Source organism: Felis catus, chromosome A3 (assembly GCF_018350175.1).
Source record: "Felis catus isolate Fca126 chromosome A3, F.catus_Fca126_mat1.0, whole genome shotgun sequence".
In the NCBI taxonomy this organism is placed as follows: Eukaryota; Metazoa; Chordata; class Mammalia; order Carnivora; family Felidae; genus Felis; species Felis catus.
In genome coordinates, this window is record NC_058370.1 from 29,468,859 (window position 1) to 29,496,039 (window position 27,181).

At 55.6% G+C, this 27,181-nt stretch overlaps 1 protein-coding gene and 2 long non-coding RNA genes across 5 annotated transcripts in view; 1 reads left to right on the forward strand and 2 right to left on the reverse strand.

Annotated features, from left to right (window-relative positions):
• Nucleotides 1–2,884: 2,884 nt before the first annotated feature.
• Nucleotides 2,885–4,346, reverse strand: LOC111559701. Its single transcript, XR_002740818.2, has 2 exons — nucleotides 3,983–4,346; nucleotides 2,885–3,131 (listed from the first exon to the last, which is right to left on the reverse strand). It is a non-coding gene; the product is annotated as an uncharacterized LOC111559701 (long non-coding RNA).
• A 138-nt stretch (nucleotides 4,347–4,484) lies between these two features.
• LOC109498057 lies at nucleotides 4,485–10,046 on the reverse strand. Its single transcript, XR_002741028.2, has 2 exons — nucleotides 8,978–10,046; nucleotides 4,485–8,262 (listed from the first exon to the last, which is right to left on the reverse strand). It is a non-coding gene; the product is annotated as an uncharacterized LOC109498057 (long non-coding RNA).
• Nucleotides 8,431–27,181, forward strand: part of EBF4 (EBF family member 4) — a 59,499-nt gene continuing 40,748 nt past the window's right edge. For 2 of the 3 annotated variants that reach the window (XM_023251386.2, XR_006595313.1), the window contains exons 1-7: nucleotides 10,301–10,624; nucleotides 11,135–11,256; nucleotides 20,810–20,966; nucleotides 21,189–21,252; nucleotides 21,404–21,459; nucleotides 23,066–23,139; nucleotides 24,241–24,309. In XM_023251386.2, the coding sequence (XP_023107154.2) occupies nucleotides 10,301–10,624; nucleotides 11,135–11,256; nucleotides 20,810–20,966; nucleotides 21,189–21,252; nucleotides 21,404–21,459; nucleotides 23,066–23,139; nucleotides 24,241–24,309 (866 nt within the window). Of the gene's footprint in view, nucleotides 8,663–10,300; nucleotides 10,625–11,134; nucleotides 11,257–20,809; nucleotides 20,967–21,188; nucleotides 21,253–21,403; nucleotides 21,460–23,065; nucleotides 23,140–24,240; nucleotides 24,310–27,181 lie in introns of those variants that run through there. The other variant, XM_023251387.2, reaches the window with a different exon arrangement.

Sequence of the window (27,181 nt, forward strand, 5' to 3'; positions counted from 1 at the left end):
TCAAGGTATTTGCTGGCCACGCCATCCGGCCTCCTCAAAAATAAACTCAGCTTCTGACTGCCTACCTCATCTCCTTTTGGTCCACACACTTCAGTGAGACAGTGTGGTCACTGCACGCAGTTGTCCCCAGACAGGAATCCTCCTTCGGCCATTTCTTAGGTAACGATCGGGACAAGAGGGGTGGATTCTATAGACCTTTTCTGGGGATTTGAGATTCTGACTAATCCTGGGCATAGACGGTGCTTCCTTTTTTCCTCCAACAATAACCCCAGGCCAGTCTAGCTGGTACAGCCTCCAGTTGTCAGCCTGGCAAAGGGGGCCTAGGGGATTCAAACTTCATTCTGATTTAGCCACCTGGATTCTCCTGATGGATGTACACGATCCCAGGTCACAAAGGTAATGACCACTCAGTTGAGTACACTGCTTGCCCAGTCCCCCTACGCTGGCCCACAGAAGCCAAGGCGGGAGATATAATAGGTCTCTGTACATTTCGTCGCACTCACCCCTGGCCCCTCCAGATAAAAGGTCAGGGTGTGAGTAGGGAAAGACTGGAGAAGAGGTGAAGGTGTAGCTATTGGCATGGGGCACACTCCTCCCATAGCCACGGAGGCCTGGTGGCACCCAGATGCCAGTGGGAGCAGGGAGGGAGGGATGATTAACATTCTCTTTGTCCCCCAAATCCTGGCAAAACCATCACCTGGTTGATAGGAGTTAAGCTTCAGCCAGAAACCTGACCCATCTGGCTTTGTCATCCTGTCCGCCTGCCATGGAAACAGGAAACATGTAGGCAGGGATGGTCCCACACTATGCGGCTGTGCCCTTTGTCACCAAAGGCAGCTCCTGAATGCGGAAGCCCCCCCCCCCCGCCCTGTACTTGTACAAACACACCATCCAGCCCACCCCTGTTGCACTTTGACTGGTACAAGTGCGCAGAATTTCCCTGTCACCCGAGTGGTCTTGGTTCATATGTGGCGGATGAGGCTGTACCTCCTTGGTGACACTGCCCATGTGGCTCAAGCAAAGCAGTGTAATGATGGCACAAATCAGAATTCACCGCCAATCTTGAATTGGAGTGGCATGTGAGTCTTCAAGGCATATGTTTGTATGTGGGCCATGGAATCTCTCCGTCAGAGATGGGATTGCTTTTTGGCCCATCCACTGCCTCTTATAATTATTGGCAGTGAGAGCAGAAATCAGCAGATTAGGCCAAAACTCACTTGTGAGAATTTTAATGGATAATGGCCCGGGTTTAGACTCTATCCTAACTGTCTGGAGTAAGACCTACTGATTCCCTTGGGACTGATTCACTCGTGACCGGATCTGGGACCCTCGGTGGCAAGTTTGAAGCTAATACTTTTAGGGTGGCCTCATCTTGATGCTTGAAGTTCTATAGATAGTAGCCTTAATTAGATTCTGTATGAGACAGATGGAGCAGATTTGGTCCCAGTCTCTGTTGATCAAACTAATCAGAGTGGCGGATGGAGTGGCATATTCATGTGAACATTGGAGTCAGCCAATCGTGCACAGGGTCGATGGTTGGGAGAGGCAAACCACATCGGCCCTGGGCACCGCTGTACATTTTTTACTGGGCACGTCAAGAATATAAGGCCCCGACCACTCCATCTGGGCTATTTCTTAGGGTTGGGTGTGTCCGGTAACCTTGAGGAATGAAGCCCTATCTCTAAGACAAAGAGCTTGCTTATTGCCTTCTGCAAAAGAGGCAGCTTCCCCGTTCTCATGTTCCCCAGACGCAACAGCCCCCAGAGGGCTCCTCCATGTGCCCCTGGGGGACTTGGAGGGCGAGGGAACTGATGCAAACGTGATGCTTTTGAACTTGCTGTGCTGTGAGCAATAAAGTTCTCTGTCTCTGCTCCGGGAGTCGTGCGTCTTCTGGCAGCATCCGTTAACAGGTTGACATTAGCGTCCGGTAACAGGTTGACTTATCAGCTTGAAAGTAGGGCAAGATCAAATTCCAAATACTCACATGTAGTGAGGTGAAAGGGAATAAATGGTCACTGCTAGAAAGGGCCTTGGGAGAAAGGCTGACCTTGGGTGTTATCTCAGTCTGCTCAGGCTGCCGTGACAAAATACCATGGACTAGGGGCTTAAATAGCAGACATTTCTTTTCTTACGTGCCGGAGGCTGGGAAGTCCAAGATGAAGGTGCCAGCCAATTCATTTCCTGGTGAGGACTCTCTTCCCGGCTTGCAGATGGCTGGCTACTCACTGTCATCACATGGTAGGGAAAGAGCTCTCCCTTCCTCTTCTCACAAGGCCACCAACCCTACCAGATTAGGGCCCCATCCTTAGGTCATGTAACCTTTATCACCTCCTCACAGGCCTATCTCCAAATACAATCACATTGGGGTTAAGGCCTCAACATATGAATTTCAGACATCAATATTCAGTTCATAACCAGTGTCACTCAGGTTTCAGTTAAGACTATAGATGAGATGGGGCGCCTGGGTGGCTCAGTCGGTTAAGCGGCCGACTTCGGCTCAGGTCATGATCTCGCGGTCCGTGAGTTCGAGCCCCGCCTCGGGCTCTGTGCTGACAGCTCGGAGCCTGGAGCCTGTTTCAGATTCTGTGTCTCCCTCTCTCTGACCCTCCCCCATTCATGCTCTGTCTCTCTCTGTTCAAAAATAAATAAATGTTAAAAAAAAAAAAGACTATAGATGAGAGAAACCTTTCAAGAAATATCGAGAATATGAGGAAGTTGGCTAACTATGGAGAAGGGACTCTGAGTGGTATGGCCAATGTTTTGGGAGGATGAGTCAGGGCCAAGGAGAAACAGAGCACTGGGGGGACTGAGTATATGGCCAGGAGGGCCAACCTGTGGAATCCACAGTTTCATAGGTGAGTGACAAAGATGGGCATGAGAAGCATTAAAACAAAACAAAAACCTTTTATTGAGGTAAAATTATTAAAAGTCAGCACTAGGAAAACTACCCAGAAATGGGAAAACTCTTACCCATGACACATGGATAAAATCCCACAGATATAACAATGAGTAAAAGCCAGATACAAGAAAACCACACAGTGCATGATGCCATTTAGATGAACTCCAAAGATGGAGAAAATTCGTTTACGGTGCTGGAAGTCAGGATGGGAATGTAAGCTGGTGCGGCCACTCTGGAAAACAGTATGGAGGTTCCTCAAAAAACTAAAAATAGAACTACCCTACGACCCAGCAATCGCACTACTAGGCATTTATCCAAGGGATACAGGTGTGCTGTTTTGAAGGGACACATGCACCCCCATGTTTATAGCAGCACTATCAACAATAGCCAAAGTATGGAAAGAGCCCAAATGTCCATCGATGGATGAATGGATAAAGAAGATGTGGTATATATATATACAATGGAGTATTACTCGGCAATCAAAAAGAATGACCTCTTGCCATTTGCAACTACATGGATGGAACTGGAGGGTATTAGGCTAAGCGAAATTAGTCAGAGAAAGACAAATATCATATGACTTCACTCATATGAGGACTTTAAGACACAGAACACGTGAACATAAGGAAAGGGAAACAAAAATAATGTAAAAACAGGGAGGGGGACAAAACAGAAGAGATTCATAAATCTGGACAACAAACAGGGTTACTGGAGGGGTTGTGGGAGGGGGGATGGGCTACGTGGGTAAGGGGCACTAAGGAATCTACTCCTGAAATCATTGTTGCACTATATGCTAACTAATTTGGATGTAAATTAAAAAAAAAATTAAATTAATAAAAAAAAATAGAAGTCAGGAGAGGGGCATGCATTGATGGGGTGGAGGTTCCAGAGAGGCTGCTGGGATGTGGAAAAGGGCTTGTATCTTAATCTGAACAGGGGTTATATGGGTATATATGTGCAAAAAAAAATTATCGAGTGTATGTGTAAAATTACTGTTATACTATAATTTGTTTAAAAATCAACCTTTTTTGAAAACCTAAAAAAAAAAAAAAGGTGGGCATTGAGCCAAATTGATCACCCACATACCTTTCACCTAATCTGAAGTGACGTCGCCAGTAAAAACTGCCCACATGCAGCCTGACCCAGAACATGGAGTCCCCTTGTCCGCCATTCTTGTTCAAGGGGAAGCTTGTGTCACTGGGGCCCACACCGGGGCGCTTTACTTCTGCTTGCCTGGGCTCTGGAGAACTTCTTGTGTGCGTCTCTTCCCAACACGTTCAGGAACATTAGTAGTTTGAAACTAGCCATGGTGGAAACATACCTCATGAAAACTGGCAAACGTGGGGCGCCTGGGTGGCTCGGTCGGTTAAGCGTCCAGCTTTGGCTCAAGTCATGATCTCATGGTCCATGAGTTCGAGCCCTGCATTGGGCTCTGTGCTGACCGCTCAGAGCCTGGAACCTGCCTCAGAATCTATGTCTCCCTCTCTTTGCCCAACCCCCCCCCCCACTCGAGTGCTATCTCTCTCTTTCAAAAATAAATAAACATTAAAAAAATTTTTTGAAAAAAGAAGAAAAGAAAATCAGGAGATGCTACAAATCAGGTTTATTTTTTGAGGGGCGGTTGTGAAACACTTAACCGTCGCACCAGTGGACCCTCAGCACCCCAGGAAGTGACTGACGCTAAGGATAACTAGGTGATAATATTTAATTATATTAACTATAATGATAATTAGGCAAGAGTGTTGCCTACTCGAGTCTCCAGACCCCGAGTCCTTTTCACTGTGTGGTGCATCCCAAGGACCTGGCTCCCACTGGCCAAGTGGCCATCGAAGGTTAAAAGGGAGAGACCTTGATGCTTTCTACCTCAGGAATGGGTCCGGGTGACAGGGCAGGGCTGGGGGACAGGTGGTGGGTGTACTAAGCCCATCTATTTGGAGCACTCTGTGGGACCCCCACATACCTAGTTAGTCATGAGTTCCTGACCTGTACCTCCCAGACAAGTATTCATTATACAAGTATTCGTGTGCTAGGCACTATTCTGAACAGTATGGACACCAGAGGAGAGGCAAACCACCTCCCCCCACCCCCATCAGCAAGAGCTACAGGTCAGTAAGTGACAGCGCGTTTTCATTAAGAGGTATCTCTCTTCTGTTCCTCTCAGTCCCCCTCGATCTGCCTTAGTTTAGGCCTTTATAATCATTTACCTGCACAGTTCCTACCCAGCTCCAGGTCCTATGGGAAGATGTAGGTTCAGGGGAGCCTGAAGCTCATAAAACCAAAGGGGATTTTGCTCTTTCAGAAGAAACATACAAACTGGGGCGCCCAGTCGGTTAAACATCCCACTTCAACTCAGGTCATGATTTCACGATTCATGAGTTCGAGCTCCACATCCGGCTCTGTGCTGACAGCTCGGAGCCTGGAGCCTGCTTCAGATTCTGTCTCTCTCTCTCTCTCTCTGCCCCTCCTGCTTGTGCTCTCTCTCTCTCAAAGATCAATAAACATAAAAAAATTTTTAAAGAAATATACAAACTTATGAAAACACAATTATATATAACCATGGGAATGCACTGCAAGGAGCCTTCAAAGGGCCTTGGCAGGGGCCTGTGTGGATGAGGGTCCCTGAGGCTTGAGCCTCCTGGAGAATTGGCCTTTGCCGGGCCATCTCCTCACTTCACCCAGGACAAGGTGAAAAACAGCCCCTTCCCACCTCCCCTCCTCCCTTACCCTACCCTGTTTTATCTCAGAAACGATGGCTTCCTTTCCTGTTGACCCCACAGCCATCAGAAAAGGAATTTGATCTTGCCCCACAAGTAAATATATATATCACACTCACGTGCTTTTATTTCTGATTTTCCACCACTGCCTGTGGATAGCTAAGGGGCAGGCCTCCAGGGACAGTGTTGGCTGTTGCTACAGCATTAGTTTGGAAATCTGCAGGTCCCAGGGCCTTCTCTGAAAGCTTCTGGATGAACAAAGCACATCTTGCTGCACCAGGTAAAACAGTCCCCTTCCTCTGCCTCAGTGAGGGTGAGACTAGTTGTCTTTGAGATGGTTCGTGACTGGTAGGGGTGTGGACAACCAGGAAAATTGAGGGGACATGCAATCTGTCTTTTAGCCCAGAAATTGGAGATGGGAGCTCAACTCTTCTTCCAGAGTGTTGACTCCAATTGTGTATTATTCAACACTGAGTAACGCAACCTAGATTCGGGAGTGGGAGGGATCCCAAGGCAAGACGAACACCTGTAGTGTGGGTCTTTCCCCTGGCAACGGGGGAAGTCAGCCAGGAGGAAGACTGAGAGCTGGGGCATACTCACAAGGAAACCTTCTGGAACGGCCCCAGGCATTTTCTTTTTCTTCACGGAACACGCGAACAACCGTATTTAGTGGATGCTTTAGTATGTTTATTCTGTCCCTCTGTTAATTCCTATCAGAAAACTTGACCTTGAAGTGGATCCAAGTGCCTGAATCTCCTGGGCCTCCAGGGGGCGCTGCGGCCCAACACTCAGCCTGGCCTGGAGCCTTGTGCCTAATGCACCACCTGGGATCGGTTGTCTGTGGTGTTGCAGCCCCCTTTTGGAGAGAGGGAGGGGGTGTGGGGGAGAGAGAGAGAGACAGAGAGTTAGTTTTGATTTTTGAAATACTGTTTTAAGGCCCAGACCTACAGGGAAAATGCTCTGCTCTCCTGCATCCCCTGGGATGCTCCAGGTGCTCCACCTTGAAGTCCGTACTGCAAATCCACGCGTTCAGCTCTACTGGCCTTTACAGATGCTGTCCTGGTCTCAAGCTCAGGCCCTTCTTCTGTACTGGCCCCAGTACTCGCCCCTGCATCTTTACAGCCCAGGTCACTCACTCTGCAGTGACACTGAGTGTTCATTCACCAGGCTCTCGCCGCCACACCGTGGTGCCCATGAAGCACAAGACAGAAAAACACACACGGAATTCCAAGAAACAGACTTGCTGGATCTAAAGCAGAGACACTTACCTCCAACCACAAGGACTGACTCAGACTTTCCTCGCTGGCCTTCCATTTACTGGCCCAACTGATAACCGTCATCACCCAGAGGCCTTGCCCCTTGGTGCAGTGGCTCTAACCCAGAAGCCTTTCTCTGGGGCTGCAGGACCTGGGAAGCCTCAGACACCATCCTGGGTGGTTTCTTTCTAGTCCATGTGGTTAATAATAGAAACCCATACAAGTCAGGAGCCCATCCAACCTGGTCTTAGCTCAGTGCCATTAACAGTCCCTTTCTGCCCCGGGTTAACTCTGAGCACCCATACCCCAACCCTACTTTGGGAAGAGTCTTCTAGAGCCGTGAAGATCTGCAACAGCCAAGCCCTTCAACCATCATGAAGAGGAACGTGGACCCTGTTGCTTCCAGAGAAGAAAGGTGGGGCAACAGTGAGGGCACGCCCTCCCCCCCCCCCGCCCCCCCAGGAACCAGCCAGATGAAAGGCCTGCTGTTGACAGTGGTAGCCTGTGTTGGGGGAGGAGTAAGATCTTTGGTGTCAGGTAAGCAAGGGACTAGCACAGAAAGGGAATGGAGGGAAGAGTGGCAAGGGACATCCAGATCAGGCATCAAAGGGCTCAGAATGTCCCTAAACTAAGTCCCTAAATGTCTACTCGGGGAGCCGTGAACATCTGGAAGTTTCTAAGCAAGTGGTGGCAGGAGAATGGAGGGTGACTGGGCTGGGCAGCTGGGGGCAGGGAGATAGCTACGATGGTCATCATCAGACAAGGGCGGAGTTCTCCTCCAAGCCAGAGTGGAGTCCAGTAGAGGACCAATAAGTTTCATTGTTAAAGATACTCACTGTGGGCACTGGGGCAGGGAAGAGGACCCCGAGGGGGAATCCTTACAATCTGACAAAGAGTTGGCTGTGGTCAGGGTGAGGAAAGTATCCGAGATGAACCCCTGGGCTCCAAGCCTGATGAGCATCAGGAGGAGGTGCCGTGGACAGACAAGAGGGGTGGGGGTGGGGGGGGCAGGAGGAGGAGCTGGTTTGTGGAGACGAAGCAGCCACATCCCAGGCCCAGGGACAGAGCTATTGCGTTAGGGACCCTCCATGGAGGCAGGTGCTCCCCTCCTCCCCAGGGAGTCAAGGCCGCCTCTGTCCTCACCAGCTGATATTCAGGACTGGCGGAAGCAGGACGGAGGCCCACACTAGGAAATCACGTCCCCAAGACAGCCTCTGAGGCTGTGGAAGATCACCGGCTCTCTGGAGGGAGGAGGGAGAAGGCAGCAAGGCACAGCAACCCGGGGCACTCACGGGGTCAAGAGAGGCAGAGTGGTCTGACCATCTGGATGGCTTCCCTGGGAGGGAGGGGGGAGGCTGGAGAGCCCAGTGCCGCAGGGAGTCGGAGGGCCTGAGGCCTGAGAAAAGAGCAAACAGCGGCAGAGCTGGAAGGGAGCCAGACCGCCAGGGTTTAGGAGTGGCTTGCTGGGGGCTGGGGAGGCATCCTTGGTGGAGTGCTCCCAGGACTCTCAGACACAGGAGGGGCACATGTTGGCGGGGGAGGCGGGGACAGGGGGAGGGTTCCTTTAAGAATGCGGAGGTCTGAGCAGAGGAAAGAAGGACGACCAGATGGGGCAGCATCAGGAGGTAGAGAAGATGGGACTTAGTAAAGGGGTCCCTGGGTCCGCATGTTTTTCGGGGGTGCAAGGAGAGAACAGAATGGGCGATAAGACTGAGAATGGATGAAAACCACGAACGGCTGAGAGAGACAGGCAGGATCCGGCCGCCATTCCCCGGATCCTCTCCGTGAAGTAAGAGGTAGGCTGTCTGCTGGAAATGTAGAGAGCCAGAGGTAGGTTTGAAGGTCAGAGAGAGGCGTGAAGCAAGTGCAGAAAGCTGTGAGGGTTTCTCTAAAGCAACGCTTCCCAACCGTGATGGGTGCATACGTCCCCTGGGCTCTTGTAAAACTGTAGGTTCCGATTCAGCGGACCCGGGGAAGCGCCTAAGATTCTGCCTTTCTAACAAGCTCCAGGTAGTGCTGATGCTGGTGGTCCAGGGCCCACGCTGGGAGGAGCAAGGATTTAGAGTCAGGAAAGAGACTGGCAGAAGAATTCACCCTAGGGAGAGACCTACCTTTGATAATCTCACCCGGGGTTAAAGCTGACACCTGGGGAAGTCCGGGTGGGAGCCACAGGTCCTGCAGGTGATGGGGAGGGAGACATGGAGAAGAGGCGAGAAGTCAAGAGAGAAGGTAGGGGAGCCTCCGGGGTGATAGGAGGCCCAGCAGTGTCCCCTGGGACCCCTCATCTAGGTCGATGTGGGTGGCTCCCCAACTACACACTTGGAGGTCCCCCCAACAGGATGGGAATCAGCTGGGGCCTGAAAGTGGTATTCCGCGGGGGGGGGGGGGGGCAGCAAAGGGCAAGTCGCAGGCAGAGCAGGACACCCCCATGCCGCCCTGCAGGGCAGTACTGGACTCCTTCTGGGCTTGTTCAAAGCTTAGCCAGCATACACCAGGCCAGAGTGTGAGGGAAGGGGCAGAAACGGCTCTGCTCCTGGGAACAAGGGTGAGTTGATTTTTGTGCCAGAAACTAAAAAAAACAAAGAAAGAAGTAATGAAACCCGCGAAGGAAGACGCTGGGGAGAAAGAGGAGGTGCGTTGGGCTCGGAGTCCTAACTCTGAGTCCCCAGTGTCTAACTGGCAATCAGAAATCAAGAGGTTTCAGGAAGGCACGGTCCGCCAACGAACGTGCTGTAGGTTTAGGCAACCCAGGGAAGGGGCCTAGGGATGGGGTGCGCAGGGACGCCGCTCGCTCGGCTGTCTGGGGCCCAGCCTAAGAGAGAGAGGGAGCTTTGAGTCCTAGGCTGAGGTCACACCGAGGTCAGGTTCACCAGGGGGAAATACAAGGAGGACAGCAGGGTGAGCAAAGAACAAGAGTAAAAGCTTGGAGGCGTCGGAATGAGCAGCAAATGCAGGAACAGGGTGTCAGCGCGGGGAATACGGCGGGTACTCGGAGAGGGAGGTGAGGCCAGAAGCCCGAGCTCTGTCCCGCGGCGACCCCGAGGCGGCGGAGGTTTCTGAGGGCGGCGTGGCGCGCTCCCCTGGCTTTGGCCTGGCTCCCTCGCGTCGCAGCCCCGTCTGCCCCCCAGCCCGGGCCTCCCGGGGCCCGCCCGTCCCCCGCGTTCCTCCCCGCGGCCTCGGCCAGGCCGCAGCCCCCAGCCCCGGCGACCGACTCGCCAGGATCCGCCCCACCGCGGCGGCCCGGGCCCAGCCGCTCCTCCCCCGATGATGTCACGTCCCCGGCCGCCCCTCGGCCGGCCGCGCCGCCCCGCCCCCGCCTCCCCCGGCCCCCAGTCCCCTGGGCCCGCCCGCTCCCGCCATCCCTCCTCCCGCCCGCGCTCCCTCCCTTCGACTCCCGCTCCCCCGGGAGCGGCGGCGGCGGCGGCGGCGGCGGGATGGCCCGGGCCCGCGGCCAGGCCCCGGGGAGCGGCGGCCGGCGGCGGCCGCGGCGGGGCGGCGCGGGAACCGGGCCCCGGGGGGAGTCGGCCGGGCTGCTGCTGCTGCTGCTCCAGGTGCTGCCGCCCGGGGCTGCGGCAGGGCCGGGGCGCCGGGGCACGCGGGGAGCCGGCGGCGGCGGCGGCGGCGGCGTCTGCTGGCCCGGCGCTGCCCCTGCCTTTCCCCGGGACGCGCGGCTGCTGCTGCTCCTGCCGCCGCTGCCGCCGCTGTCGCCGCCGCCGCCGCCGCCGAGCTCCGCGCCAGCAGCCTCCGCCTCCCGGATGGTAATCAGCGCCCCGCGCCGGCGCCGCGGGCGGGCGGGAGGTGGGGGCGGTGAGGGGGAAAGGGCGGGCGGCCCCGCGCCCCCGCCTCGCCGGAGGCAGCTCCCGGGGCGCTCGCCCCCCCCCCTCCGACGACCGCGGCCCTGGGCAGCCGCCAGAGCGCGCCTCTGGGGCGCCTCCGCGCGGACCGGGTGCCGGCTCCGCTCCCGCCCTCCCCGCCTCGCTCGCAGTCCGCCCGCCGGCGCTCAGGCCGCGGGGGAATCCCTCCATCTCCCCGCCCCGCGCCCCGGGAGGGGAGGGGACAGCGCCGGCGCTCGCGGACCCGCTTTCTCCGAGGGAGCGCCCGAGAGGCGAGCGCGCACTGAGACGCGGGGACTGGGCGCTGCGCTGAGCTCCCGGAGGCGCCCGGTGCCGTCGGGTCGGGCCGAGCCGAGACGCCCGCAGCCGCGGCGGGACCGCATTCCCGGCGGCGGGGGCGCCCACCGACTGCGCGCCCTTATGTTCCCCGCGCAGGACACTCTGCCCCGCGGCGGGCTGAACCTGAAGGAGGAGCCGCTGCTGCCCGCCGGCCTGGGCTCGGTGCGCTCCTGGATGCAGGGCGCGGGCATCCTGGACGCCAGCACCGCGGCGCAGAGGTAAGCGCTCGGACGCGACCCAGTGCGCTCGGGCTGGAGTGCTCCGCGCCGCCTTCGCTCAGCCTGCTGAGCTGCTGGGGCGAGGGGTGGGGGGGAGCCCCCAACTCTGGACAGTGCCGGCAAGCTCTCCTGCCCACCCTGCCCCGAGTGCCTCTGCTTCCTCCTGAGGCTGTGGGGCGGGCCGGGGCGGGGCTTCTGCCACCTCTGCCGCGGTCCCGGCTCTGATTTCTGGTTTCTGACTGTCGCTCCGGGGCCGGGCGGTCCACGGCTCTAGAGTAGAAGGTATCCCCGCTGCCTGCTGTCCCTGAGCCATGCCCCACAGCCACCGGCTGTCAAGGAACAGCCAACCCCTCCTTCGTGGGCAGTCCCACTGCCTCTCCTTGTCCAATTCCGCGGCTCTCTGCCAGGAAAGGCACAAAACCCAGCCCCCTTTCTGCTTTCCCACGCCCCTCAGAGTTGAAGGAGGGGGGTGTGCCAGAGCCAGAGAAGCGGCTGGGGGCTGAAGAGTAGGGAAGAAGCGAGGTGGGCAGTCGACTTGGCTTGAATGATTGGGGCTGGGGCTGGGGCTGGGGCAGGGCGCTCAGGTCCCGCCTCTCCTCAAAGTGGTTTCCTGGTGGTCCTGGGGGAGGCAGAGGGTCCCTGGGAACCCAGCACCCATGCCCATCTCCTCTGACGCCTTTGCAGGAGTATGGGCAGGGGGCCTGGGTGGGGAATGGACTCCTGGATTTGGGAAGGAAGTTTAAAAGGTTTGTTGACCTGTTCCTCGTAACACCTGGACCGCGGACTTGTTGTGCCCCTGCTTGTGGGCGGTGCGTGTGCGTTGGGGCTGGGAGGGGGATGTTAGCTCTCCTGCCGGGAGTTCTCAGTGGTTGGGACTAGGGAGGTGCTGCCTCTGCACACCCCCAGGGCACTTGGGAGCTGGGCTTCCCAGGGGTCTGAACAGCTACTTGTCCAGCAGCCTGAGGGGATTCTGATGGGGAGAGGGGGGTGCCAGGGCAGAGCAGGTCTGGCACCCTGCCCCAACATTCACATCCCCAAGCCTGTTCAGGGGACACCAACCCGAACCTCAGCCCTTACAGACACACACCTTGCTTCATGTGTGAACTGAACCCTGTGTTTCTGCACCCCTGTCCTTTCCTGATTGTCGGAGGGAGTGCTGGGTGGGGGGGGGGGGAGGGCGGCTCTCTCTGGAACTCATCTCTTCAAGAGGAGAGGGTCTTGCCGATGAATTAATTTACATAGCTTTCCTCATGATATAACTATATTTCAGAAAAATGGGTAAGTAGCAAACCAAAACCCACCTTTTCTAATACAACGACCGTTAACGTTTTAGTGTATTTCCTTCCCATCTTTTTTCCCATTCACATTCCCCCCGCCACCCCACCCCCCCCCCCCCCCGGCTGTGTATACAATTCTGTATCCTGCCTGTTTTTCTGTTGGTTCTGGTGTTTTATTTAATTTGAGGTGGTCAGTTTCTTAATGGGGGGCTCCCTCTTTTTCTCCACCATCGGCTGTGGTGAGAGCTCCTTGTAAGAGTAGGTGAAGAGGTCCAGTGGGGCCTCGGGGGTGTAAGTCCCTTATTTCTCTCCCACCTGCCCCTCTGCATCTGTCTCGAGCCAGCAGATTTGATGAGGGGGAAGCAGATGCACAAGGAGGCAGTGCACTTGTAGCCTGTGTAGTTACAGAAGTGCAGGGATGAGGCCCTTTGCCAGGGGATCTGACCAGCAGGGGTGTCATCTGCACGCGGGCATTCTTGAGTGGCACTGAGGTGTCCAGTCTGAGTCCCCAGGGCCACATTGCTGGGACTCAGTAGGCTTCCCCAGTTTGGCGAGGGGGCATTTCTTCAGGCCTGGGCTCCTTCTCTGCAAGTCCAGAGACTTCTGGGCCTCAGGGCACAGACTGGGAGGCCCTGCCCCCATTTGGGGGACTCTGGGCCCCCTCCTTCCACAGGGGAGCACGCTGAACCTTTCTCCTCATTCTTCTAACAGCGGCCCGTCGTCTCTCCAGTTTGTGTCTTGGTCCCCAGTCAGTCCTCTGCTCTGGTCTTTCCCTCCTGAAACAGCAACAACCAACCTTCCTTTCTCTGCCCCTGCCTCTTCAACCTCTGCCCAGCTCCGCCCCGTCGCACCTCTGGGAAACGTGCCCAGGAGCACTCTTCCCCAAGGCTGCTTGGGATCTGACAGTGTCCTTGATGCCTTTGCCCCACAGCCCCCTGATTGTCAAGGCTTCTAGACGTTTCCTCACAGTCTGAGGTCAACTTTTAACAGTAGCACTCCCTTGCCCTCCACGTCTTTCCTCCCAGGTTTGAAGGTTAACCTCCCTCCCCCCCCACCTCAGCCTCCTAGCCCACTGCTCCAGGCCCAGTCTCTCATCCCCCCCCAAATCATCTACCATGCCCAGGGGGGACCAGAGCAATATTTCCAAAGAACTTTTCTCCACTCTGTTCCTCTCCAGTTAAAACCTTCAGTCACCCCTACTTCCTCCCAGGTATTCAGCACTCAAGGCTCATCTCCGTCTGGCCCCAAACTCCCTTGGAGCCCTTGACCTGATACATGGCATCTAACAACGCCTCTTGAAACAGTTCCCCTGGCCCCAGCATGCACAAAACCCACTGAATAAAGTCTTATGGTCTCGGGGACCACCCCTCACCCCAGCACCTCCAACATTTGCGCCCTCCCACCCGGACCTCAGGCACAGTTCTTAGTGCTGCCTAAGGATACTGGCCGCAGTATCAGTCAGCCTGTGCCCCTCCAGCCTGTGCCTTCCTTTAGGGCCAGGATAGTGGCTTATTCATCCTGGTGTCCTCAGCACCAGGACAGGCTAGAGCAGTCAGCAGGGGGGCCAACGAGGATCTGCTGAAGGACACAGGAGTGGATGTTAGAAAGTTCCCAAATCCCTTTCTGCTGGGCTCCCCTCTCCACGTCGGTGGACTCCAAGATCCACCTGACTCCAGGAACCGGGTACTGGGACAGCCAAATTGTACAGAAGGGAGGGGTGGAGAAGGCCCAGGACCTGCCCAGATGGGTAAGGGAGGCTCTCTGCCAAGAGGAAGGAAGTCCTGAGCAGAAGAGGGGTAGGGAGAAAAGAGGGGCTCCGTGCCCTTGCCCTGGAGAGGCAACAGGGGAGGGAAGGGAAGTCGGGTGCAGAGGGCTGGCGGGAACTTCTCAGTGGGGAGCTCTGCGCAAGGATCCCTGGCCAGCGCTGTGACTTCATCTCCAAGCGGCAGGTCCCAGCCCCAGCCCGTGTGCCCCGGATGACCCTGCAGACCACGTCCTCTTGCTGAGGTGCGCGGCCCCGGCGGCAGCCCAGGGAGACCCCTGCAAGACCCAAACCCGCCCTCCGCCTTGAGCTGGTCCCAGCACACGGGCAGGCCCTGAGAGGGAAGCCAGCTGGGGCTGCCTTTCCTGTAAGCAGCTGCAGGCTGGCCTCCCTGCTAGGAAATGCTTTTGTTTGCTTTAATAATTAATAGCCGCTCCTCAGCCTGGGACCTGGCAGGCAGGCCTGTGGGTGGGTGGCGAGGGAGTGGGCAGAGAGAAGCAGGGTGGGCAGCCCTGGTGCCAGGATGGGGAAGAGAAGAACTGCGATTGGCAGAGACTTTAGGGAAAGGGGAGGCAAAAGGATGAGATACAGGAGACATGGTTTTTGTTCCACACCTCCTGGGGGAGGGCAGGTTAAAAGCCCCCCCTCCCCGCCAGTACAGATGCCTTCGGGGCTTGTCCCCATTTCCCCAGCTCCCCAGATTCCAAGGTGGATCAGGCCCAAGCCAAGACATTGCTCAGAACTTCGGCCTGTCCAGGCGGGCACGAGTGGGGGGGGGGGGAGGCGGGAGGAGGTGTCTCTGGGGGGACGCCAAACTCCAGCCTCGGCCCCTCGTCCTCTGAGGGTTTGGGAGGCTTGTTTTAGATTGCTCGTGTTTATTATAAGCGTGTAGTCAAGGACGTAAGGAGCCCCAGGTGACCTCCCGAGGAGACAGCTGAGACTGTGAGATGCTCTCTGCCCTGGAAAGCTGTCGCGGGGTCCAGCAGCTGCCTGGAGAAGGGTGCACCCCGCTCAGCCTGGCCAGGGAGCATCTCCAGGGGGCCGCTGTGGCCCCAGCAACGGCAGCTGGACAACTCTGCAGCCCCCAGCGTGTCCCCGCACGCATCCCCCACGTGCTTTAAAGCACAGGCCACCTGAATGGCCCCGGCTGTGAGGGTCGGGTTGTCCTCGGGGTCAGCTTGAACCTGGATTTCCTGCACAGTGCTCAGGAAGCCCACGCGCATCCCTGCCTGCTACAAAGCAGGGGTCCTCAGACCCTAAAGGAAAGCCGCACCAACCAGAGCTCTTCTGTCCCAGCCGCCTTTAACTTCTGGGCTGTTTCCAGAACAGAAGCTGGCAAGGGGGCAAAGTGGGCCCTGGCGGGATTTTGAAAACGAGCCCTTTGTCCCCCCACATCCGGGGTCTTGAGTACAAGAGCAAATGCCCCGCCACCTCAGCCCACTCCAGAGTCGACAGGAAACCGTTCTGAACATTTTGTCGAGAACAGTCTTTTGAAGAAAGCCAGGAGATGGGTAATTCTTTCTGGAGCCTCACAAAAGTGATCGACGTGGCTGTTTTCGTCACTCAGCTGCGTTTATCTGAAAAAGGCGCCCATGCGGCATGCTCTGTGCACTAACGATGCCAAGTGAACGAAATGTCTCTGAATTATAGGCTCCGGCAACACATGCACCAGGTGAGCCAGTTTTTAGGCCTATCCACCAAGTTGCACTCAGTCCCTTGGGCTGTAAGTTTACCGGCTCCCCACACACCGCGGGCCTCCCGATGGCTGGTAGTTGGTACCCCACCCAAATCCCCTCCGGACCCTTGGTAAAGGGTCTGCTTCCCCTGCCGGCATCTGCCTCCCGGAACCTCCGCAGGCTGCCAGGGCCCGCTCTGCCCGCTTGCGCGCCAGGCCGCAAAGTACCTTAGAAACGCTGCCCCGGGAGCCCTCAGCCAATGGCTGAAGTTGGTGGATGACTACCCCAGCTCCTTCCTCCAGCCCTCCGGCAGATAACTCTGCAGCACCTGTTCTAGACTGTTTCCAGAGCTCCCAGCCGCCTGAGCTGCGGTTGCCCAGGGCAGTAACTTGTTGATAAGGCACCCTTTAGGGAGTGCCTTTCCCTGTCTCATTCCCCAGCCTGGCCAAGTGTTTCCTGGAATCAGTTTGCCTTTGAAACCTTGCCTCTCCAGACTTCAGGGACTCTACTCCTGCTGCCCTTCTTTCTTGTAGATAAAGGATTCATAGCCAGAGACATGCCTGTAGTTTCTCCCCGCATGCCGGTGGCGGTCTTGGGCAACCCCATCTTGGACACCACAGAATCAGAGACATTGGCCTTCATCCACATCCGTCTGTCTCTAAGCCAGTAAGAGAGCAGACAGTGGCCCCACCTCCCACCGGTAGCCCACCTGCACCCAGCAGGGGCTCTCAGACCTCTCTGCACCCCTGCCCCCCATGTCTGTTTTCTGAGTTTGAGCCAATCTCTCTTTTCTTCCTTTGTGTTCTTTCATCTTGGTTTGTTTCCTCATTACAAGAGCAAAAGTCTCTCCTTACCCCTCCCACCCCTCTCCCTTTGGGGCTTGCACTCCCACTTCGGGATGTTGATTGGTCACCTCCTGCATGTTGGGGGTGCAGGGTGCAGGGGGAGGGCCAGGAAGGAGAAGGAAGGATAGTCCAGACCTACCTCACGTTTTTGCTGATGTGCTGACCCTTATGTCGTTCTCTGTCTCTTGCTCATAGGAAATACCGGAATGCCTTTAAAGTAAAACTTACTCTATTTCACCTTGACCCTCTCACATGTCCAGCCAGAGTATGAGCAGGGTGAACTGCAGGCACTCACAGACCAGGAGCGAGCCCTGGGTGTGCCCAGCAGGGGTCTCGCCCACTCTGTGGTCCTCACTGGGTCTGCAGGGGGCTGGAGCTCTTCCTCATATTGTTCTGTCCTTGTTCACCTGATAGTAATCCTGTAGGGAGCTGTAAACTAGCCACCTGTCCCACTGTTTTGCCTGGATGTCTGTGAGCCAGGGAAGAGGCGGGTGCCTCAGACCCGCTAAGCAAGGTGGGGAAGGGACGACGGTGCTGGGCTGCCCCAGGAATGGAACTGAGCCTGACCCCACTTTGGGGTAGGGCACAGGTGCGTGAGGCAGTGCAGCTGCTCCGTGTCCCCCAGCTGGCAGCACTGGGTGCTGGTACGCAGGCGCCAGGCAGGGGGCAGAAGGACCTGCTCTCTTCTCTCTCCCTGGGTTTCCTGACCTCTGTCCCCAGGAATCCCCTCTTGGATGGAGGGCAGCCCCGTGAAGGGAGTTTGGCTTGGGACTTGGGCCAGACTTCCTAGGTCTGGTCCTTAGAAGCCTGGCAGGAGCTGGCAGGCAGCCAGGACCCGGGACTGACTGACATTTGCCAAGCGGGATGGATGAGAGAGACGCATGCCAACATCATTGATTTACTCTTGGCCTGGAAGTGCAGGGGTGTCTGTGAAGAAAGGGTACACTGAGTGGTCTAGGGGATTGCGTTATTGCTCGGCATCCACCCCTTGTCTGTTAAGGCCCCTCTCCTTGGACCTTCCATCCCTGCTGCCTGAGAGCCTTCTAGACACCTTCCCTAGGCTAGCTGACGGAATAAAGGGCACAGTGATGGGGAGGGCTCCACAAGCCCACCCTTCCGCCTTTTCTCCCCTCAGGTGGTCCTGGAACCTGACCCTGGGAGCACCTCCTCCCACCACCCCTAAACTGGTCCTGGGGTCAGGGTTGCTGCCTCATTAGCATATGCATCAACAGTAATCAAGGACCTGCTGTGATCAAAGCTCTTCGGGCGTCCCTGCTTCTGGCAAATGGGAAGCAGGAGGGTCAAGGCCAGGACTTGAAAGGACCGGCAGCCTGAAAGGGAGGGGAGGAGAAGGCTGAGGAAATGGGAAGCTGGAGGGGGAACATCCCGCAGAAAGGGACAAGTGGTTGGTGAGGAAGAGAAGATGTGGGTGGCCCTCCTCCAACTCCTTGATCAGAGAGAAAGAAGACCATCATTTCTGCCTCTGAAATCAGCATTTCACATGGAACGGTGAAGCTCTCAAGTAGGCTTGAGGAGGTAGAACACTGGTCCTTTCATTGTATTTACTATAATATGTAGAAGGAGGGGCGCCTCGGTGCCTCAGTGGGCTAAGCGTCCGACTCTTGATTTCGGTTCAGGTCATGATCTCATGGTTCGTGGGATCTGGGCTCGAGCCCCACATAGGGCTTTGCACTGACAGCACAGAGCCTGCTTGGGATTCTTTCTCTCCCTCCGTCTCTGCCCCACCCCTCCCCACCTTGCGTGTGCTTGTGTGCACAGTGCCCTCGCTCTCTCTCAAAATAAATAAACATTAAAAAAAAATCCTGAATATATATGAGTAAAAACATAACGAGGCTCTCAAGACCCCAGATATTATGGTTTTGCATGAATATCCCAGCACCATCACCCTCATCCTATCCGCATCCCTGGGGCAGCTTCTCTTTCCCACCCCACTGCACCCTCCCCACAGGCATCATCTTCTAAGCCCTGCCTGGCTTCAGAACCTTCTGGTGGCCTTTCCTTGTATTTATCAAACCACATCCTTCAACATCCACTATCTCACACAGTTTCTCAGAGTCAGAAATCAGGGGGCAGCTCAGGGCTTCTTATGAGGCTGCAGTCATCTGAAGGCTTTGCTGGGGCTCGTAGATCTTCTTCCAGTGTGGCTCATTCACGCTGCTGGCAAGCTGAGGGCTGGGAGAAGACCTTGGGTCTTCTCCATGTAGACCTTCCACATGGCTGCTTGAGTGTCCTCACAAGATGGCAGCCAGCTTTGCCCTGGGTGGCTGATCCAACAGAACAAGGCAGAAGCCACCGTGTCTTTTATGACCTAACCTTGGAAATCATATGCTCTCATTTGTGCTGCATTCTATTGGCCACAGAGACCAACCCCGATACAGTCTGGGAGGGGACTACACAAGGGTGCGAACGCCAGGAGGAGGGGATCATGGGGCACCATCTTGGCTACCACACGCGGGAACGCCACCCTGAGCCAAGTCAAGTAAGGTCCATTCCTGGAGGGTGTCCCAGGGCCCCCCACATACACTTGTGCACGCCACGAAGCCTCATTTCCCGGTGACTGTGGCCACAGCCACCTTTTGTAGAAGGAGGATCTGAAGCTACAAGAGACCCAAGGAACACTCTTTTTAAGAGTGGCCCGGAGGAGAAAGTCTAAACTCCATGGCCTGGTTTTTGTGTCTCCGCAGTCTGGCACTACCAATGCAACTTTTCTTCTCTTCACTTCACTTTCTAAAATCTAGAAATCTAGGGGCGCCTGGGTGGCTCAGTCGGTTAAGCATCCAACTTCGGCTCAGGTCACGATCTCACGGTCCGTGAGTTCGAGCCCCGCGTCGGGCCCTGTGCTGACAGCTCAGAGCCTGGAGCCTGTTTCAGATTCTGTGTCTCCCTCTCTCTCTCTGACCCTCCCCCGTTCATGCTCTGTCTCAAAAATAAATAAACGTTAAAAAAAAAATCTAGAAATCTAAAATCTAAAATCTGGTCCAGTGACACCAACCCTCACACCTACAACCATTTCTCATGCTGTTTGTTCTGCCCCTTGGCCTGCTGCAACTGTCGAGGTCCTAGTCACTCCTCAAGAACCAGGGGAACAGCCACCGTCTCCGTGAAGGCTTTCCCTCACCTCTCACAGACAGAAGTGATTTGCCTCTATAGATTGTTTGCATAGTAACATCTTTGGGGGAGTACCCACCACTGTGCCTTGTGCTATAGCTCTCTGTATCTGTCTTCCCTCCCTTCCAGGCATTTAATTCTGGCCCCACTCAGTGCCATGCGTCCAGTGCTTGGTACGTCGTTGAGGCTGAGGAAATACTTGATGAATAGAGCCTTTGTTTTCCCTCTGCTCTCACCCAGGCCTTGCTTCTAGGAATCGTTTCTGATGAGCCAGGAGAAAGTCTGGGCAAGGCTAGACCAGAAGGTCCTTCTGCCCAAGGGAACCAGCGTGTATCTTTCCCCAAGTGTGAAGGCAGGTCCCTATATACCTACGGAGGACACCCCCTGCCTTCAGACATAGCCCGGGTTGTGGGCTGGGCAGATTAGCGGTCCTGCACCAGTTTCATGTCACGGGCTGGGGTACAGTGGGTTGTTTGTTCCAGAACCTCCTAGCTGCCCCCTGATGCTCTAAAGGGCAGTCACAGGAGCCTCTGGTCAGTTAGATTGGCCGCTCATATATGTGATTTTAGAGATCAGCCTTTCAAAATGTGGGGCCCAGGGGAAAACCTGCCTCCACTGCTGCCTGCTGTGACACTTGTCGTCAGCAGAGCAGGCTAGGGTGACCCTGTCTAGGGAGCCCTGTCTAGAACTGAGATCTCTGGCAAAGGCAAGGATGGAATGGGCCCATCCAATCTAATTTCTTGCCCAGACTCTTGCCATGTCAGACCCATGTCCTGACCAGCTCACCTTCCTGGTCGGAGGCGATGGGGTCTTTCTCTCCGGAGGGCACTTCCGGTGGTTTTCCAGCTCCTTTCCTCCTCGCAGTGGCGTGGGCCTGGCACGCGCACATTTTGAGAAGCAGCCCCCCTCCAACCTCAGGAAATCCAACTTCTTCCACTTCGTGCTGGCCATGTATGACCGGCAGGGGCAGCCCGTGGAGGTGGAGCGCACAGCCTTCATCGATTTCGTGGAAAAGGACCGTGTGAGAGGCTCGTGGGCCAGAGCATGGGGTGGGGAGGGAGGGCTTCCCGGAACCCCCTCCCCCTGGGCAGTTGAATGGATAGCCCGTGAAGGGGCGGGCAGAGAGGGGGGTGGAATGGATGGAAGGGAGGGAGAGGGCGTGGGATGAGGTGGGGGGGGGGGCTGAGGGGAGGCTGGAGGATCCACGTGAACACTAAGCATCCTCCCCATCTTGTCCCTGCAGGAACCTGGGGCTGAAAAGACAAACAACGGGATCCATTACCGCCTCCGATTGGTGTATAACAATGGTGAGTGACGCCCAGAGGAGGTCTAGGATCCCCGAACCTTGTGTGACATAGAAGGCCCCATTCCTCTGGCGGAGGAGGGCCTGGCTCCAGGTGGGGAGGGTGTGGCGTCATCGGAGGCCCCAGCAAGCCCTCTCCACCTCCCCACCCTTAGGACTTCGGACGGAGCAGGACCTCTATGTGCGCCTCATTGACTCCATGTCCAAGCAGGTGAGCCAGCCCAGGGGATGCTCAGGCCCATCCCGCCCTCCTCTCGGAGCCCATTTGAGTGTCAATCCTCATCCCTGCCCCCGCCTCCCCCATGCTGCTCCTCCCCACTGGTCCAGCCCCCACACGGCAGGACGGTGTGCATGGCCTTGCCCTGCAATCTGGAAGAAGGTAATATTTGTACAAAGGCTCTTAGGTTGCCTCCCCTAGAAGCCCAGCCTAGAGGGGCATTCAGGTGCATGGGCTTTATTGGGGAGCAGTGGAGAAGCACTCAGGAGAAGGGGAGAGAAGGAAGCAGGACAGAGATGGCTGAGCGGGGCTCAGCAAGGACGTGGTCCCAGCTGGAGTCTAGCCTCAGCCTGATCCACAGGGAGCTCTAGAGACGGGATGGCACCCGAGTTGCACCCCCTTGAGGCAAGGAGGCCAGGATTCTGTATCCTGTATCAGTCAGTGGTTGGCTGCGGACCACTCCCAAGGGGAGAGTGTAACTTTTGAGATATTTCCAGGCTAGGCAGCTCCTATGTGCTGAGGGCAACTCTCAAGAGAAAGTTGAGACTACACTAACCACAGCTGGGGGATGGGAGCACTGGTCCAGGAAAGGGGACCAGGTGGGACCCCAGAGCTTCTACTGCAGATCCTTAGTGCCTTGCTGCCGTGGAAGGTCACAGGAGGCTCAGAGGCCAGCATAAGGAGCTTGGGGAAATTGAAATCTGAGTAAATCCCTGTGGATCCTGCCAAAGGCAGAGCCCCAAGACTCAGGGCTTCTGCAGAGAAGTTGTGAGTGCTGGTAAGGAGCAGGGTTGTGTCACAAATGGGCCAGTCAGTGGCCTGGAATGCAAGGTGGAGACGGGCTTTCCCACAGTCTTCAAGTAGCCTCCACCCAATCCCCGGGCAGAGGAAGAAGTGGTTTATTTCTAGAAAGCCTGCGGTCACCGCGGTGTGGGAGGCAGACCAGGCAGTGTGGCAAATGGGACCGTGCAGGGGACAAATGTGGAAGGGGTTGGAGGAGGTCCAGAGAGACAGGGACCCCACAAGTGAGGGCTGGCCGGGAGGCGCAGAGGGTTAGAAAGTGGGAAACCAGAGCTGCGGTTCATGAAGCTCGCACTCCCTGCTTCGGGGCAGAGCAGATGCTAAGGGACCCATGGGGAGGCTGATAGAACAGTGCAAGGGGGACACGCGGCCCTGGGCTGAGGACACGATACGGAGAGCCCAGAGGGACAGTGCCTCTGAGCAGGAGGCAGAGGTCCACTAGGGGCATGGAAACAGTGGAGAAAAGAGTGTGTCTACCCCACCAACAACTTGACCTTGGTCCTTGTGGTCAGGGGACATCCCCGGCCTCAAACAGAGCTGGCTCTGGAAAGCGCGGCCTGCGGACACCCAGAATCTGTAGACCGACCTCGTGACACTCTAGCCCATCCCGCCCCCCACTGTGGTGGTCCTGATTTGGCCCAGATCCCAGCTCCTGCTTTGCCTTCTTGGGCACCCCAGAGGCCCAGAGCAAGTTGGAGGGCATGATCTTCCCTGGGGGCAGGGCTCATCTCTTCCCTCCACTTGGACTTGAGAGGAGCCTCCTTCCCCTCGAGCCTGTGCGCTCCCCCTCTCCCCCCAGGCCATCATCTATGAGGGGCAGGACAAGAACCCCGAAATGTGCCGAGTGCTGCTCACTCATGAGATCATGTGCAGGTGAGAAGGTTTGGGTCCCTTGCACCTTGCCCCTCGGTCCCCACCAGGCCCTGCCCCTGACCACTGTCACCCCCCTCCTCCTCCTCGCAGCTCCCTAGGGAAGCCGGGTGGGGGAAGGCGGTGAGGGAGGAGGGAGGCCCTTGAGCACAGTGCTGGCTGAAGAGAGGGTCCTTGAGGCCCCATTAGCCTGGCCTGTTTATGTGGCTTCGCCAAGTGTTTTTGTAAGAGAGGCCTCCTGCCACCACTGGAAAGCTTAACTAATAAAGCTCAGGGGAGGCTTGCTGGGGGGAGGGGGGAGCAGGGTTGGGCCTCCCGGATTAGCTCAGGAGCTAGAGAGAGGAAACTTTGCTGCTTCCTAGGTGAACCTCAGGGTGCTCCCTCAGCGGGGTGGGGAGGGGGGGCGGGGCGGTGGCGGGGGGGGGGGTGGCACAGCTCTTGGCTCCCCTTCCCTCGTTACCCCAGAGCTTGGCATTTCTAGGCAAGGTCTCCTCCAGAGATGCCAGTCATACAGGGTCCTGAGAGGCAGTGCTTCATGCATGGAGAAGAGAATAGTATTCAAAAATCTGGTTGGGACACCGGCTACCTTTGGGAAGAGTAGTGACAAGGAAGAGGCATGAGGGGGGTTCTGGGGCTCTGATCACATCGTCACATTTGGTCTGGGGGCTGGTTGCATGGGTGGGTTCACTTTTTGAAAATTTATGAGCTGCATGCTTCCAATTTGAGCTCTTTTCTATGTGTATAAAAAGTGTCCAGAGAGAGAGAGAGAGAGAGAGGGAGGGAGAGACCCTGTAGGTGGCCGGCAGCCTGCTTTGCCTGCATCCGCCAGGAGCAGCATGCCATTGGGACAAGGGTTCCCCAGCCAACCTTGCACTCAGGACTGGGCTCTCCAGGTCCCCACGAAGACCCTTCCTTCTCCCCCAGGCTCCTGGGAATGAGTCCCCTGGACCAGGGATTCCATAGTCAGAGACAGGACATCAGTATCCTCATCCTGAAGCATGTGTGCGAACTCGTGCGCGCGTGCGCACACACACACACACACACACACACACACCTTCTCCTTCCCTCCCTCTCCTCCTTCCCTCTCTCCTCATCTTCCCCCAGCCGGTGCTGTGACCGGAAGAGCTGTGGCAACCGGAACGAGACACCCTCTGACCCGGTCATTATTGACAGGTACAGGCTGGAGGCTCTGGGGGGCCAGGGCGGGCTGGGTTCAGCCGCGGGGCATGGTGGCACACCCACCCTCCTGTTGGTGGCTCTAAGCAGAGACGAACTGTCAGACTCCAGGGAGCTGCCACCCCTGGCCTCTGAGCGAAGCTCCCGGTGGTAGATTTCTGGGGTTGGGCCTAGGAGTGTGGTCCCTGTGGAAGGGCACCACTCTGGGGAGCCGGGGTGGGGGGGGGGTGGGGGCCGGAGGAAGTGACCCAGAGCCCAGAACATGGGCTGGGAGGACTGAGGGGCTGGCAAGAGAAAGGCAGGGTAAGCAGGGTTCCAGTCCCCCATCCCATTCTACCCCTGCACTGCTTGACTCGACGTCTCTAAACTCCTGTTTCCTTCGTTTGAAAAGTGGGGACATACTTGGTGGGTTTCGGTCACAGGCTCGTCAAGGCGATGCGTGTAAAGATGCATGCTGCCACCACGATGTTTGAAAAATTATTTCGTTTCCTTTTGAATTATTCTCCTTATTCTCCTCTCAATAGATAACCATTCACAGGAGCAAAAATTCGGGTTTAAAGGAGTTTATGGGCGGGGGGGGGGGGGGGGAAAGGCTCCCACCTCTGCGTCTCACCCATCCATTGCCCTCCAAACAAGCAACTGTTGTTAGCAGTTTCTTGGGCATCTTTCTTGAGACAGTCTGCACACAGATGAGAAAATGCAGATACGTATTCTTTTTGTACCTTTCCTTTCATGTTTATAAAAATAATGGCACACTGACTGTACTTTTCAGCTCCTTTTCTCTTCTCTAAAAAACGTGTGTATCCGGGAGGTTCCATCAGGACACAAGAAGTCTCTTTCTTCTTTTTTGCTACTGCAAACTATTCCATGGGATGGAAAAGCTATAATTTCTTATAGTCTGCCATTGCTGGACAATTTGGCTGTTTTCGTTCCTTTTCGGGGATAAAATATTCTGCAGTGGCTTACTTTCTCCATGTGTCACTTTGCACATACATGCATTTATATGAAGGATACTTTAAAAGCAGCACTTCTGGGTCAGAGAAGATATGCATTTGTAATTTTTTTAATGTTTATTTTTTTTTGAATTTTTTTTCCCAACGTTTACTTATTTTTGGGACAGAGAGAGACAGAGCATGAACGGGGGAGGGGCAGAGAGAGAGGGAGACACAGAATCGGAAACAGGCTCCAGGCTCCGAGCCATCAGCCCAGAGCCTGACGCGGGGCTCGAACTCACGGACCGCGAGATCGTGACCTGGCTGAAGTCGGACGCTTAACCGACTGCGCCACCCGGGCGCCCCTAATGTTTATTTATTTTTGAGAGAGAGAGCATGAGCAGAAGAGGGGCAGAGAGAGAAGGAGACACTGAATCTGAAGCAGGCCCCAGGCTCTGAGCTGTCAGCACAGAGCCCGATGCGGAGCTCGAACTCATGAACCATGAGATCATGACCTGAGCTGAAGTCAGACACTTAACTGACTGAGCCACCCAGGTGCCCCTGCGTTTGTAATTTTAATAGTTATTGTCAATTTGCCTTCTGTGGAGATTACACAGTTGGTATTCGTACCAGCAGTTTTGAGAACACCTGTTGCCCACCCTCTGGCCAATTAAATATGTTGTTTATTCATTCAACAAATATACATTTTTTAATATTCACTCTGTGCCAGGGTCTCTTCCGTATTCTGTGGATTAAGCAGCGACTGAAACAGACAAAAATGCTTGTGTTTATGGGCTTATGATCTAGCAGGGGAGGTGAACACGAACTGAATGAGTGAAATGGATATTATCTTAGATGGTGGTAACGGCTAAGGAGAAAAAGCAAACGTCACGAAAGATCAGAGAGTGCCCAGGAAGGGGGTATTGCAGTTTTAGAGGATTTAAGGAAAGCCTCGCTGAAAAGATGACATTTGAGCCAAGGCCTGAAGGAAGTAAGGGAGTGAGCCGTGTTTGAATCCAGGGGAAGAATATTCTTGGCAGGAGCGTACCTGATGCATTTAAGGAGGAGCGAGAAAGCGCAGGTGACCGGAGGAAGAGGGACCGTGGGAGGAGGTGGTGTCAGAGAACCAGCGGGTGGGGGAGGAGGCGGGCAAGACCATGCAGACAGGGTTTTGTAGGTTGCATATAGATCATTATAAGGACTTTGGCTTTTATTCTGAATGGCATGGAAGCCATGGGCGGGGGATAGGGGGCAGGCAGGAGAGGTTTGGGAGGGGAATGAGATGACCTGATTTATATTTTAGCAAGATCACTCTGACTCGTGTGTTGCAGATGACCTGTAGGAGGCAACGGGGGAGGCAGGGAGTTGAGTTATGAAGCCAGTACAGTTATCCAGGTGAGAGTAAGCGGAGGCTGTTATAGACGAGGTGTTAGGCAGGAAGTGGTTGGATAAATTTCATAGGCAGAGCTGACAGGATCTGTTACGGGAAGAGAGACAAAGTGACACAGAGAGAGGGGAGTTAAAGACATATCCAAGATTTCTGAGCTGATCAGCCCGGAAGGACAGAGTTCCTATTTCCTGAGGGGAGATTTCAGGACGAGTGGGTTTGGGAGGAGAGAGGTCAGGAGTTTCGTGTTAAGATGTTTGTTAAATGTCCAGGGGGGTTGATAAGCAGCTGAAAACATGATGATGGATCTCAAGGGAAAGGTCCAGGCTGCAGATAGAAATCTGAATGAATGAATGAATGAATGAATGAAGTCGTTAAGAGAATCAATGCTGAATGAAAATAGAAGAGGTCTAAGAACTGAATCTGGGCTATCCAGTGTTTAGAGGTCATGGAGATGCAGAGCCAGCGAAGGAGAATGAAAAACAGCAGCCAAGGCAGTACAAGGAAAGTCGGAGGAGTGGAATGTCCTAGAAGTCTGGATAAGAAAACA